Genomic DNA, 15,379 nt, shown 5'->3' with positions numbered 1-15,379 from the left:
AAGCCGTTATTAAACCAAAACTATTTCATACTGATTTTGTGATAGTAATGGGTAATTCTCGCTGAGACCGGCCCACTATTTACACCTTGTCTTCAAAAATGTTTAAGGTGGCGGTTTTTTGAAAGTCCTCGTTAAAAAAGTAAGGAAAATGCATTTTGGATTGATGGACTCCCGTTAGTTAGAGCCACAACAATTTTTGCAGACCCCTCGATTTTAGTCAAATGTTGGCTCATTTAAACCGTTATAACAAGAAAGTTTCTCCAAAAACCACCTCAAAACGAATTGTTGTTGAAAAGAGGAAAGATAGAGCTTCTATTTACAATTATAAATAGCTGGGTCGGTCATATTGATTTTGTCCGCCATCTTGGATTTTTATACCAAAACATTTATTCATAATGATGGCAACCACCGATTCTCAATTTTTTGCATCAATTGAAAACTGAGATATTTATACATTACATATAAAAAAATTAGAGATGCCTTTTTTCCTATCAGTAATAGTATCAGAGTATACAGTATCAGAGTTTTACGCCTGCGTGTATGCACAAAGGCGCCTATCGCAAAATTTGTGTAAATCGGAAGTTCGTTTCCGTTTTTGACTGTATCTCAAAGATGCGGGTACATATTGCTTTTATAACTTTTATAGCTTAAACCTTCAGCTTTCCATTAGTGGGTTCACATTTTAAATTCGTGTTCGTTTACACCGCAAAATAAAGCTACATTTATGTAAAAGGCCGACACCGGGCCCAGTGCGCAAAAGTGGTATTGTTTTACGAAACGGAAGATAACTTTTGAGAGAAGGAAAAGACTTCTCCAATTTTTTGATATGTTATGTATAAATGTCTCAGCTTTCAATTGCAAAATTGCAAAAAAATTGAAAATCGGTGGTTGCCAGCATGGAGAAAAAAAGGTTTTGGTGTAAAAATCCAAGATGGCGGCAAAAATCAATATGGCCGACCCAACTATTTATAATAGTAGCTCTATCTTTCCTCTTTTCAACAACAATTCGTTTTGAGGTGGTTTTTGGAGATAATTTCTTGTTATAACGGTTTAAACACAGAGAACAAACGTCCAGGCTAGAACAAATTTCATTCAGAAAGTTGTGTAAGAATTTGAATCTTCACTTGAGTAAAGTTGCAAACCAATACACGATGAAAACACTAACGCCGCTAAACACCATATTGCCACAGTCAGCGGTGAATTGAAACATTTCAAGTGGTGAATTAAATTAGTATGGGAAATTAACCGATTGCAGCGCCACGATGTTGCCACTTGCGTTGCCGATTTCAAATGACCGTTGAATTCCTCATACAGTTTCTGAACTTAACTTGGATGTATGTTCTCTGTGGTTTAAATGAGCCACAATTTGACCAAAATCGAGGGGTCTGCGTACATTGTTGTGGCTCTGACTAACGGGGGGTCCATCAATTTGAGTAACCAAACACATTTTCCTTACTTTTTTAGCGAGGACTTTCAGAAAATCGCCACCTTGAACATTTTTTTTTTTTGAAGACAAGGTGTAAATAGTGGACCGGTCTCTGCGAGAATTACCCAATATGAACCTCCAAGATTACATTAAAATAATTCTAGATTGAGTTTAAATAAGGGCGAAAGTAACATGAGAGAGTTCTCTTCATCGACTCTCTCTTCTGCAAATTAAAGTGACAAGATGCAAATTCAATCGAACTTTTTTACACTTAAACGCTAGATTGCATCGCAACCTAGCGATTTATGACCAAAAAGTTCAACCATACTTGCATCTTGTCACTTTAATTTGAAGAAGAGAGAGTCGATGAAGAGAACTCTCTCATGTTACTTTCGCCCTTATTTAAACTCAATCTAGAATTATCAAATGAATAGATAGCGCCACTGTAGCCTTGTGTGTTTGACATAGGTCGACTGCAGTCACAATGTAAAAGCCCATAGACGGTGGCTCCTTTGTTTTGATGCGGACACTGCCAGAAAAGTTGGCTTCTGTAATCCATTGACTTGAAAGTGATACTAGGAATATTATAAAGCATAAAGATTTGGGGCTTACCTCTAAATCTAAGACAAGATTGACGCAATCCTCTCCAATGGCCAAGATCTGTCCTGGCCACGTCCTTGCGACAGCTGAGGGATGGAAAAAGAAGATTAGTAGGACACCCAAGATAGGTATGTAGAGACCTCTACGTCCTCTGAGGCCTAGGTGTCACGGGAATTGTTAGTGGAAGGGTTAAGTCCAAAGGATACGTGTGGTCAACGTTTGAACACCACAACGATGTACAGGAACAGACTCACGAGATTATACGAATTCCAGTACTAATGAGAAGAAGTTGTTGACTTCCACTTGCGTGTCACGGACATCCAGCAGCAATATCACCAAAAATAACTCGGAAATCACGCGAAAACGAAGACGAATTCCGGCATCACCGAAATAAGACAAACTCTCATAACCATCGCGAATTATCCGAAGATCAATTTACAAGAACTTTCCAAGACAAAGTTTGCAACATCAACCGTTTCAACCGACCATCAAAATAATCAAAACAACGCGGAGCAAAGAAAACGCGTGACAGTTTTGCAAACGTAGCCGCTCGCGCGCACAGTCTGCTACCATCGTCCTTATCTACAACATGTTCCCTCTTAATAGAGCTAGTAGGCATCAAACCTGACTGGCGGCTTTCTGATACGCTAAGAACGCCTAGGAAGCTCTACCAGTGGTTCCACTTCGATTGTGGATTCGAAATCGGTCGATGTGAATGTTGGCGATGACGAAAACGATGACGGGACTGCCAGGAGCTCGTGCCATGTCGTAACCGAGGCACAAGCCTACTTAGAATCTACCAGAGTAGGCTAGGGTCTGGAGAAAGACACCAATATTGGCGCGATCGGAGGTGTGGCTGACGTCGGAATGCTTGGAGCAAGGCTTGTCATGTTCCAGACACCCAACAGGATGTCGAGAAGTAGCGAATGCTGGCGAGAGACGACCTGACCAGAGTCGTGACAGTATACAATGGTATTCCCTTCATGGAAGATCCATAGCAGAAGAGCATCTTATGGCGGCAAAGATAACGGCCAAACCGTAACGATCGCGCTGACTGTAACCTTGCTTCACTTTCGTGATTGTCCTGGAAGCGTGTTGGACGACCTTGACGGTGCCATCGGGGAACTTGTGGGTGATTATTGACCTTGTCGCTTAAACTGCTCGAATGCTTGCTGGCATTCCGGATACGCTCCGGATACGACCGTTTCCGGATACGCTCCATGCTCATCTCGGTTTTGGCTGGATCCAGATGAAGCTCGTGGCAGTCTACGACGTGCCCAACGTATTTCGGTGATAATCTGCTCAACAGACACCTGAACAGGGAGGCCAGGACTACTCTTTCCTCAACCCACTAAAAAACATACCCATGTTCGCCAAACCTTTCGTCTCTCGGAACCACCAAGAAGGCATTGCTTCGAACAGGGGCTAGTGCATATCCAACCCTCAAGGTTAGTTGCGTAGCCTGCAGCATCGCACATCAATTACTGGCGTTTGGGGAGTCCATCAAAGCAGCATGCTGCTGCTTAGCCAGTTCCGCGAGTGGTCCTTACAATTCCCTTTGTCCTCGGAAGGCAAACAGGTTCGACACCACGCCTGCTTCCAACTGCACAGCAAGTATCAAGCACTGATCCCGCGTGCTCAGCGATTTGACCTTCCCGCAAGAAAAGCTCTATCAGCCAGCACACAGAAGGACGTGCCGATATGGGGCCTACACCTGCCCGACTTTGCCGGGGATCCCCTTCCAACCGCGGGCTCGGATCCAACCCAGTAGACCGACGTCACGACAGCAACGCTGCCACTGCTGTAAGGGTCGACCGCAGGGCACCATGGCAGGGTATGACCCACGTAGCCGACTCTAAACCCTTCGACCACCTCTTGTATAGCGTCAGCGCTAACCATCATCCGAGTCCACGCTCCACTTCCTCTGTAGCTCCCAGACGATTTGGGTGATTGAAACAGCATTGCAGCCAAACTCATCCCTACACTTACTCTGCAACGGTCATTTGGGGGAAATCGCATGACCGAAACGATGCAGATGCAACTGTGATCTGAAAGGACCGGAGTCACGTTGTGTGTTATCACATGGTGTCTATTGATCCATATATCTACCTTAGGAATCAAAGTATAGGTTCACCAGGGTCCACCTTCTTTTGCTGGAACTGTCCTGCGTATGCCCGTCGTACCGCTTACTTCGAAGTAATGTATGCCCTTCCCGCATCGTGTGACACGGTACGGTACGCACTTGCAACCCTCAGGCATATTAGCCTCAGGCATATTAGTACCTTCCAGCTAACCAGCTGTCCATAGGATGAATCGGAACGATGTGTGGAAGATTTTATGCAACCGTCAATAGTGTGCGGTACAAGACTGCGCCAGTTTCCATGATCGGAGAAAAATGCTGACAGACAAATCAATGGAGACAGCCAGGTGGAAGAAGAACATGATTTTTTAAGGTTTACACAGGAAGAGGATTATCATAGTTGATATTGGTTGAATCACCAACGCTGAACGGGGTTAAGACAGCCCTTAAGGAGCTGAAAGCAACAAGTGCTTCTAAAAAGGATGAGATTCCTTCATCGACCTTCTTAAGCTCGGAAACAAGCAGCTGCATCACATTCTGATATGGATATGATGAAGATATGCCTACCAACTGGTAGGATTGCTTCATATGCTCAATCTATAAAAAGTAACACACTCGAGTGTGGTGACTACATAGAAAATACCCTTCTAAAATTAGTGTACAACATATTGTCGCGCGTGGTATTCAGCAGTCTGAGTCATCTTCAGGAGTCCTTTGTTAACGGATACAAATTTTGACAAAGTTTAAAAGGATAACTTTCAAACTTGCCATTAACGCATCATCGTTTTCTAAGCAGCTAGTGATTTAGAAAAAAAAAGAAGTTAACTTTGGCATTGACAGACAAGTTCGGAGCATGGTTTACCGGCAAAACTAATCACGCTGATACGCGAAACGCTGAATGAATCACAATCAACTGTTCGGATGACAGATATAATGTCTACATTATTTGTGACCTGAGATGGATTGAATCAGGTCTCTAATTATTCTGTTCATTGTTACACACGAATGAGCGATTAGGAGGACTGCAGTGTAGAGAAATTCCGCAGACTGTCAGACGGTCGTTCGTGTGCCTTGGCTGTGCGAACGATATTGATTTCATCGGTATCGATTGTAGGGCAGTGGAGGAAGATTACCCAAGTAACATTGTTTAACTCTCTTAAAATGTTAAGCTAGGCACACCACGATGACGTAGTGTACGTTCAGCAAGCCTATCTGGGTCATATTGATCCCAATACCACAGACAAACAGACGTAACACTTGCAAAATTTCCATCGACCACGCTTTTAACGATCATTTTAAATTTTCATAGTTGTGGCTTTCACAACCAGAGGCGTGCGCATCGTTTTTCTATGCGGTTAACGTTTCACACTAGCGCCTTCTGTTGACGATATTGCACAACACAGTGATTCGTGCAACTTTTGAACCAGGTGATGGTAGTGTGAACTGGGCGATGGATTTCCATGAAAATAGTTCAAGGTGTTACGTCTGTTTGTCTGTGCCAATACCCTACTAGGGGTAATCAAATAGATAAGACGAGGTTCTCTGAACCGTCACAAATCTAAAATAACAGGTATCAGGATTGTGATGGTTCTAACAACTTCTACAAGACTAATTGGCCATCAAAATGTTACTAAGGTATACTCGTCTAAAGAGGGAGACAACAAGGATAGGCTTGACGATAAATTCAAGACGAAGCACGTGATTGCGGGTAGGGACAGAGACAAGCCTAGTCTAGTGATGTATGTGCTGATGTAGCCATTGTAAATAATTTGTGTAACTTGAAACTTTCGTTTTATAAAAGACATGGACACGGCTTCCAGTGAGCTTTTGCTCTTTGAAGAAAGCATGACACTAGACAAAGGACTAGCATGCTACGCCCTGTCCCACATATGCGACAATAAAGATACTTGTGAAGAAAAAAGGTGTATTGCAGCAGCGAATATAGACTTTTACGGACTATGTAACAAGCTGATGCCAAGTAACTTGAAAACGTAAACGAAATTCATTCTGCATCATGCGACTTAGGGTCACCAGGTAGCCTAATGGTTAAGGCTATGGATCGCCAATCCGGAGACGGCGGGTTCGATTCCCGTTCCGGTCGGGAAAATTTTCCCGACTCCCTGGGCATAGCATATCATTGCCACACAATGTACAAATTCATGCAATGGCAGGCAAAGAAAGCCCTTCAATTAATAACTGTAGAAGTCCTCAAAAGAACACTAAGTTGAAGAGAGGCAGGCAAAGTTTCAATGCGAACGTCGAGCCATAAAGAAGAAGAAGAATGCGACTTAAAATACAAAAAACGAAGTATTTAATATTCTAGAAATTCCTTCAAATCTTCAAAATTTCTCCAGAAGTTCAATTTCAAGGTTTATTTTCTTCAGAGATTAGTCCATGATTTTCTTCCCGGATTCCTCCAAAAAAAATCTACAAATATTCATACACAAGTTTCTTTGAGGGAGTCCTTTAGAATAATTCGTCAGGTGTTTCTCCTAGAGTTTATTCAGAAATTCCTTTAGAAAGTTCTATAATGGTTTCTCCAGGAATTCAACCAATGGTTGATTGAGGAAATTCTTAAGTGATTTCTTTCAGAGATTCATTCGAGGGTTCCTTTAATCATTCCTGTAGAAGTTCTGTGGAAGATGACCCCTGTCCTTAAGGCGAAACTGGAAGCATTCCCTCACTTTTTGGTTTTTAATTTTTTATTAAATAACGAAGCAATATTTTCAAAATCGGTTTTCGTGCACATGTAGACTGCCGTCGGACGCATAAATGTGTGACATAAATTGTTACATTTCGACATTTTGGAGGTTTTTATGTCAAACATCATATTTTGATACACATTTTTGAAATATATTGTCAACATATGAATTTATATGTGTTTCAATTCAACTGAATTGCGTTGAAGTCAATCAATTATGACAACAAACAAAGTTTATTTCGGAACTTCAAATGTGTTTTTCTCGTGATTTTTTATTCATGTGACATTTATGCGTCCGAGGGCAGTAGAGTATGGATCAAGGTATCTTCTGATTTTTTTTGTGGTGGAAAATGTTTTTCGTTTTTGCAGAAATCATTTTTGAACAAAATTTTACAAAAAAATAGTTTCTGCAAAAATGGAAAACATTTTCCACCTCAAAAAAATCAGTAGTTATCTTGATCCATGTGCACGAAAACCGATTTTGAAAACATTGCTTCATTATTTAATTAAAAATCAAAAACAAACAAAAAAATGAGGAAATGCTTCCAGTTTCGTCTTAATTCAAAGATTCTTTTTAGAAGGTCCTTCAGAGATTCCTCCATGAATTTCTTCTTGAATTCATCCAGGAATTCCGTAAGGAATTCATCCAAAAAATTCTTAACGGTTCCTCGAGGAATATTTTTAGGGATTCCAGTAGGAAGTTTTCGGGGATTCCTATACATATATTTTCAAAGATTCCTCCAGATGTTTTTTCAGAAATTTATTTACTAATTTCTCCAGAAATGTTTTTTCTACGAATTCCTCAAGACATTTCCTCTGGAATTCTGTGAGCAATTGCTCTCAGTAGCCACGGGAGGTTGGGTTAGGGTTTGAGAACAACCCCCCCCCCCCCCCCCCCCCACCAGAGCCAATATTTGTGGAACAAATTTTCAGTATAAACCGCTTTGTGGCGAAACAAATTTTCCTTTGGTAATTTCTTTAAGAATTTCTTCTTGAGTTCACACAGAAATTGCCTCAGAGATTTTCCTGCAAACCTTTGAGGATTTTCTCTTGAACTTGCAGGAGACATTACTCCAATTCCTCAAGGGAGCCCGGAAGTGCTTCATAAACTTCTTCTTGGAATCTTTCAGAGATTTTTGCTGGAATTCATTGAGAAATGTCTTCTGAAGTTGCTGGAGAATTTTCTCCTGTAATTTATAGAGAGATTTTTTCAGGAACTTCTTCAGGCATTCTTTCAGAAATTCTCCGGGGATTCTTCCTGAATTTTTTCCTGGAATTTCACCTTAAATTGCTGGAGAAATTGCCCCTGAAAGTCTTTCAAAGATTCCTCCAGGAATTACTTCCAAGATTTCTCTTGGTATTTTTTCAGGATTTTTTTTCAGGAATTCCTTTTGGAATTTGTCCAGAAACTAATCCATGAATTTCTCCACGAATTCCTTCAGAAACTTCTACTGGAATTCTTCAAGGATTCCTCCATAAGTTCGTTGAAGGATTCCTCCAGAAATACCTTCAGGGATTTCTCCTGAGATTTCTTTGAGAGATTTCTCCTAAAGTTCATTGATCGATTTCCCCAGATACTCCTTCAGGGATTTATACAGGAATTTCTTCTTTGTTCTTCTAGAAAGTTTTAGATGGATTTCTTTAGGAATTTCTCCTTGAAATCTTGTAATACCTTCAGGGATTATCCCTGGTATTCTTTGAGGAATTTCTCCAGAGGTTTTTTAAGGAACTCTTTCAAGGACTCCTTTAGCATGTCCTTCAGGGATTCGTCCATAAACGCCTTCTGGGGGCAACTGTTTCAGTGATTTCTCCAGGAATTTCTTCTTGAAATTCAGCAGCAATTCCCTAAGAAATTCACTTAGGTGTCCTTTAAAGATTCCTTCGGAGAATCCTTCAGCAGTTATTCCAGGAGTTCATTCGTAGATGCTTCATCAGAGATTCCTACGGAAATACTTTCAGAGGAATTTGTCTCCAATTTGATCGTGAGATTTCTCATGTAATTGCTTTTGGGATTTCTATCAAGTGGCCTATTTAGGGCCAATTGTGGTTGAATCCCAACTTATGTTTAGGATAACATGTCTCCGAAACTGGTCTTCTGAAGGCTTTTCTGTGGGACCCGACGCATAGAAATCTGGAGTCTCAGGACCTGGTGTTTCGTAGCGAGCAAGGAACAGCAAGCGTAGAATGTTTGTACTACAAACACAGGTGAAAAAAGATTTCCTGAATTGAGATACCAAGATATATTCACATAAGGGGAGCATCCAGAAGTCAACCATGGTTGATATCTTAATGTAAACTGATAAAATCCTTTTTACTTATTCTTAAGCGTTGATATGCTATCATGGCGGCTGAGATATAAATGGAGGCGCTTGGTTGTCAAAACAATTGCATATCTTTTGTCTGCCTTAGACGATGCCCACCAATGCGTGAGTAAACCCAAATTGGCAACCTTCTCCATAACGCACGAACCCCACCAATCGTTGCCAAATCGGTTTGAAAATGACAACCTACCTGCCCGGTGCACAGTGGGTTCATATATTTGGAAACCATACCCAACCGTTGCTATTGCGATTGATATCACTTTTTCTTCATGATTTCAATCTCAACAATCTCAAAATCAACAAAAACAAGACAGCTTTCTACAAGTAAAATATAAAAAATGATTATCGTTGATAATTTTTTAAACTGTTGTTCTCTCATGCATTTAAGATTGCGTTTGTCACAAATGGACACATATTAAAGATAAACAAGATTGCCGCAAGATACGATTGTCGGAACAAACTAAAGAACGAAGAATTTCTGTATATGAATATTCGTATAACGTCTTTCATATTTCCACCGGCAGATGTCTTCGGTAATGCAGTATTGCAAGCCCCGAGTAGAATAAAAATAGGTGGCATTCAATTAAAAAAAGTGTCAGCTAATTTGCTGACAGCATGGTTCCAATTAACACTTGTCCGCTTCTCCAAACACTCGTAGTGCTTTTCCAAAAGACACTCCGCAATTTTTCAGCAATTTCTTCAGGGATTTCTCCAGGAATTCCTTGACGAATTTCTGCAGGTGTTCCTAGAGATTCTTTCACGAACTTTTTCAGGGTATCTTTTAGGAGTTCATTCTTGGATTACAATAGGGTTACCGTCGGAGAATCCCCCAGGAGTTCCCTCAGAAATTTTCTAAACATTTCACCAGGGAACCTTCCGGAAGTATCTTCAGTGATCCGTCCGTTAGAAGTTTTGTCTGGAATTCCTCCTGAAGAACATTCAAGGATTTTTCTAGAGATTTCGTTAGGAGTTTCGTCGGAGCATCCTCAAGGAATTCCTTCAGGGACTTTTCTTGGAATTCCTTTCCGGATTTTTTTGGAGATTTCTCACGGAATTCCTTCAGAGATTCCTTCCGGAATTTCCTCAGGGATTCCCTGGGGGATTTCTCCAAAAATGTCCTTGGGGATTCATCCAGGAATTTCTTCCGGGATTCCCCTGGGAATTCCTATCGGGATATCTCCGGCAATTCCTTCGGAGATTCCCCCGGGCATGTCGGGAATTCTTTCCGGGATTGCCCCGTGAATTGCTTTCCGAATTCTCCAGGGAACTCCTTACGAGATTCCCCCGGGAATTCCATTCAAAAATTCCTTCTGAAATTCCCCCGGGAATACTTTCCGAAATTCCACCCGGGAATTCTTTCCGAAATTCCCCCGGGAGTTCTTTCTGAAATTTCCCCAGGAATTCTTTCCAAAATTCCGCCGGGAATTGCTTCTGAGATTCCCCCGGAAGTTCCTTCTCCCGGGAATTCCTTCCGTGAATTGCTTCTCGGATTGCCCCGGCAATTTCTTCCGTAATTCAACCGGAAGTTCCTCGCGGGATTGTCCCAAAAATTCTTGCCGGGATTCCTTCGAAAATTTCTTCCGAGATTCCCCCGACAATTCCTTCCGGGATATCCCTGTCATTTTCTTCCGGAATTGCCCTGGGAATTCCTTCTGGGATTCCCCTGGCAGTTCCTTCGGAGATATCTTCAGAAATGCATTCAGGGATTTCTCCAGAAGTTCTTTCAGGGATTCATCAATGAGTTCATTCAAGGATTTCTCTAGAAGTTCCTTCAAGGAGTTCTTGTTGTGCAGAGGTGGACAAAGCACAACACAAACGAAATAACCGAAAAAGGAAACCGGACTTGGAATAAAACTCTTCGTGTGAGTGAAACTAGAAAAACTTTAATACACGTCTGAACGGGTTTAACACAGGGGACTGAATGAAAAAGCTATTCATTGATGCGCGCGTGGCGCGCTCGCTCGGCTCTGCTGTGGAAAGTTTTCGCAGGATTGATCTCGCCTTCGATCTCGCCGAATGCCACACTGGGATGAAACAGTATTGCATATCCCAACAGTTCTATCATAGATTCTTCGAAGCATTTCTTCAGGGATCCTTCAAGGATCCCTCCAGAAATTCCATCAGAGAATCCTCTAGAAAATTCCTCAGGGATTAAAAAATTTGAGCGATACACTTGAGGAATCATTTATCAACATTCTAGAACTTTCGTACAATTAAATACGATAATATGAGGAAAAAAAAGATGGTGTCATTTATTGCTGCTCTGTATTTTGTTAACGATATGAAGTACTACTACCAACCACTGGTGGGGAGATGAGGTGGTATTTTACCAACGATGATGTGAACGCACGGTGCGAAAAAGGGTGGGTATCAGAAATGAAACCGATTTGCACACCACTACTACTCACCGGCTTACTTTGCACTGGTGGGGATAGTCTTAGTAATAGCATTAACATTAACCAAAAATTCGTAGGTGTTACAGTCCCAGACCGCTGTTAAGAGAACTACCTCCTTCCCGTCCGTTAACAAAGCACAGAGATTTGGGGCTAATCACTGACTCTAAGACAGTATTGACGAAATCCTCCAATAGGATAGGAAAGGAAGATTAGTTGGACACCTAAGAAAGGTGTGTAGAGACCTCTACGTCTTCTCAGTCCTAGGAGTCACGGGAACTTGGGGATTGTTAGTGAAAGGGTTAATTCCAAAGGATACGTTTGGTCAACGTTTAGGCAGCGATGTACAGGAACAGACTCACCAAATTATACGAATTCCAGAACTCTTGATATGAAATTGTTGGCTTCCATTTGCGTGTCCCGGACATCAAGCAGCAATAACGCCAAAAACTACAGGCGAATCACGCAAAAATGAAGACGCATTCCGGCGCCACGATGGGAATAAGACAAACTTTCACAATAATCGCGAATTATCCGGAGATCAATTTACAAGCACTTTTTGGGGCAAAACTTGTAACACCAGCCGTTTCTCAACTCGGCCGAACATAATCAAAATAACGTGGAGCAAAGAAAACGTGTGACAGTTTCGAAAACGTAACCGTTCGCGCGCACAGCCTACTACGATCACCCGATTGCAAATCATTGTCTGCATTTTGAAGAAATTCATTCAGGAGTTCGAACATCACTAAATCCTGAAGTTGTGCGTAGAGCTAGCATTTCATTAAAACAGAAAAAAGCTGAATCCCAAACTGAGTAAAATGAAATGTCCAAAAGTTCCTAATGAATATTCTTGATTATTTCTCTTGAACATTCTTCTTGTGTTTTCATGAATTTTTCACATAGTTCATGGAAGAATTGAAGCAGTGTCCAGATTGCTAGCAGCTAAACTTGCAGTTCGGCTCCTAACCTCAGCCAAGTATACTGGGGTATTTTCAGCAGCAAGTGCTACTACACGAGCAAACAAACAATTTTCTGAAGAACATGTTTGAGGTGAGGTTTGAAAATAGGATCCCTCAATCATTGTAGGCTTATGCAAAATGGAAGGCTCAAATCCTGTTTTTAAAAGGGCTTTCTGTCTAGGTAATCGTGTAAACCCAGTATATTTAGTAAAAATGAAATGGCAAACTCGCATGTCATGCCTCGAGCATGTATGGTTGTCAGCAACGCAATCGTCGCTACATCCATCTCTATTTTAACTATACCAGAGACGTGTGTGCTTCCACAATTTAAAAATATGTTGGGAAACTTAACAGAAAATATTTCTATTGTTCGTTACATTTTCTGCATGACGAATCATCTTCAACCGGAGGATTAACTTCAAGAGGCCAAAAAATCTACTATGCACGTACTTTTGAGGAAGATTTTCTGATAGTGTTATGATTTTTAAAGCAGCGCGTGCTCCTGATGGTTAAGTAGTACAAATCTTGAACTATATCAATCTCAGCGTAATGTATTCAATTCAGCGTAATGTAGACATATACATTTAGTCCACATTTTTTACATAACTATTGCAAAATCACACAAAAATAACTGTGGAGTTCGCTGTCGACAATTTAAATTTGGAGGACGATTGTCGTTTGACATTGTTCTTAAACAAGCGAACACAGTTAGATCCGCAAGCAAACAAATTCCCTTTCCTCTCGTTTCAGGAAACTAAGAGACCTTCAAAGGAGATGCAAGTGACGATTGCCCGGCAGCTGGGGCTGGAACCGACCACGGTAGGAAACTTCTTCATGAACGCCCGCCGCCGGTCGATGGACAAGTGGAAGGACGAATCGATGAAGGCGGCTCGAAATGGCGGAGGAGGAGGCGGCGGAGGAAGCAGCGGGCTGGGTCTGAGCATGATGGGCGGAGGCGGTAGCAACAGCAGTAGCAACGATAACCTTATCCTGGAGCACCTGAAAGACGACTCGTCGGACGACGCACTCGGCGGCTACGATAGTTCGTTTGCGTCCGATGGCGGGCCCATGGAACATAACTATCAGCAGCACGTTCTCAACTAATAAATTAATTTAATTTGAATTCAATATGGACGCCCGGACGCCCCAGACTCTCACACACAGACAGTCACAAAGCAGCAAATAGCAAGCAAAAGTGTAGCTAAATAGGAGGGAATCGGTCGAGACGGTCGATGATTGGGTGGGTCGATGGGAGAATTAAATAAATTCACACGCGATAAAAAAACAAATAAGGAAATGCAAACGCTAGCTAAATAAAAAATCACAACAATATGAGGAAACAGAAAAAAAAACACATTTAGTAGGATTAATCAGAGTACTACAAGAAAAAAAAACAAACCAACAAAAAAGTAACAAAAAATCGTAGGTGTGTGGCTATTCACGACAGCTTGTGAGAAACAGAAACAAAAAAAAAGTAAATAATGAAAATACAAGTAACTGAGTAAGGATTAGTAGGTTTTCTTTGCATTTTAAACCAAATTTAATTTAATTTAAATTATTAACTGAAGCAGTAAAGGAAAACAAAATCTAGTCTGTTCTTTCGAAACAAGAAAACAAAGTAAGTACTAAGACAAACACTGTACATGTACTGTAAAGTTGAACCCTATCATTAAATGATTTCAAATACTGAGAAAAAAGTAGAATGGTAGTGTTTTCTCTTCTCGGTTGAAGTTGCATTAGAGCTGAAAGAAAGGTGTCCACCGGTGAATTGGTCAAATAGCGTTTAAACGAATGTCAATTAGACGAATGGGTCGTTTAGCGAAATGCCAACGTGATATGGTTCACGTGTCGCATGAGAACTTCGAGTGCTTGCAGGTTCTCCTCAAGTACGGTCTATGTCTCATGTCCGTAGAGCACCACCTGCTTGTCTGATTAGCGTCCTGACCATGGTACATTTTTTGCGGTGTTGAATATTTTTGACAGCAGCTACTTTTGAAGCCTTCGTATTTCCCGGCTCGCGTTATTATCAGCCTGTCAGATTTGTGCTCTTGAAAATTCGAGATGTGGCTTCGTTGTATATTCACCTTAACCTTCACGTACCCGACCCCCGACTACTCATTTTCAAAATGCTGACATTTCGTAAATTTTGATCCGATTTTTATAAGTCACCCTCAATTGATCATAAATTGGTGCAAGTTTATTATACTGAAGTGGCCATGCAATATCCGGAACCATTCCGGGGATATTCCGGGTTGTGATGGGGTCAGGGGGTTACCAAAATGACTAAAAGTGATTATTTCGTGTGTTATTATGTTTGAACCATCGATTTTCAGCGAAATTTTTGTTGCGAACAGTGAAACACAACTGCGATAACCAGATTTGAATAAGTTGACCTATCCGAATCTCTGTGGCAGGTTCCGCGGGGCCTCATTGGGGATACTTCTCGTTTTCATCCTAAACATGCCGTGCGACATATCATTCTTCATGTTTTCGAATGACTGAGTCAGAAACGATAGACTGAAGTCTGTATCAACTAATATGGCCACCCCGGAACATCTAGCACAGGTTCCACGGGGGTGTCATCGGGGACATTTCTGGTTTGCAAGCAAAACATGCCGTGCGTCGTATCAATCTTCATGAATTCGAGAGAATGGGGCAGAAAAGAAAGACTGAAGTATGTATCAACTGATGTGGACGCTCTACGAAATAATTACTTTTAGCCATTATGGCAACCCCCTGACCCCATCACAATCTTGAATATCTCCGGAATTGTTCCGGATATTCGATGGCCACTGCAGTATAACAAACTTGCACCAATTTATAATCGATTGAGGGCGACTTAAAAAAAAATCGGATGAAAATTGACGAAATGCCAGCATTTTGAAAATGAGTTTTTGGG

At 41.3% G+C, this 15,379-nt stretch overlaps 1 protein-coding gene across 2 annotated transcripts in view; it reads left to right on the top strand.

Moving 5' to 3' along the window:
• LOC109431135 (uncharacterized) overlaps positions 1-14,183 on the top strand; it is a 30,930-nt gene extending 16,747 nt beyond the window's left edge. For both annotated transcript variants that reach the window (XM_019707327.3, XM_062843759.1), the window contains exon 5: positions 13,231-14,183. In XM_019707327.3, coding sequence (XP_019562872.1) covers positions 13,231-13,584 — 354 coding nt within the window. In that variant the 3' untranslated portion in view covers positions 13,585-14,183. The remainder of the gene's footprint in view (positions 1-13,230) is intronic.
• The last annotated feature ends 1,196 nt before the right edge of the window (positions 14,184-15,379 follow it).

The sequence above is a fragment of the Aedes albopictus genome, chromosome 1 (genome assembly GCF_035046485.1).
Source record: "Aedes albopictus strain Foshan chromosome 1, AalbF5, whole genome shotgun sequence".
NCBI lineage: Eukaryota > Metazoa > Arthropoda > Insecta > Diptera > Culicidae > Aedes > Aedes albopictus.
This window is presented reverse-complemented; position numbering and strand designations above follow the sequence as displayed.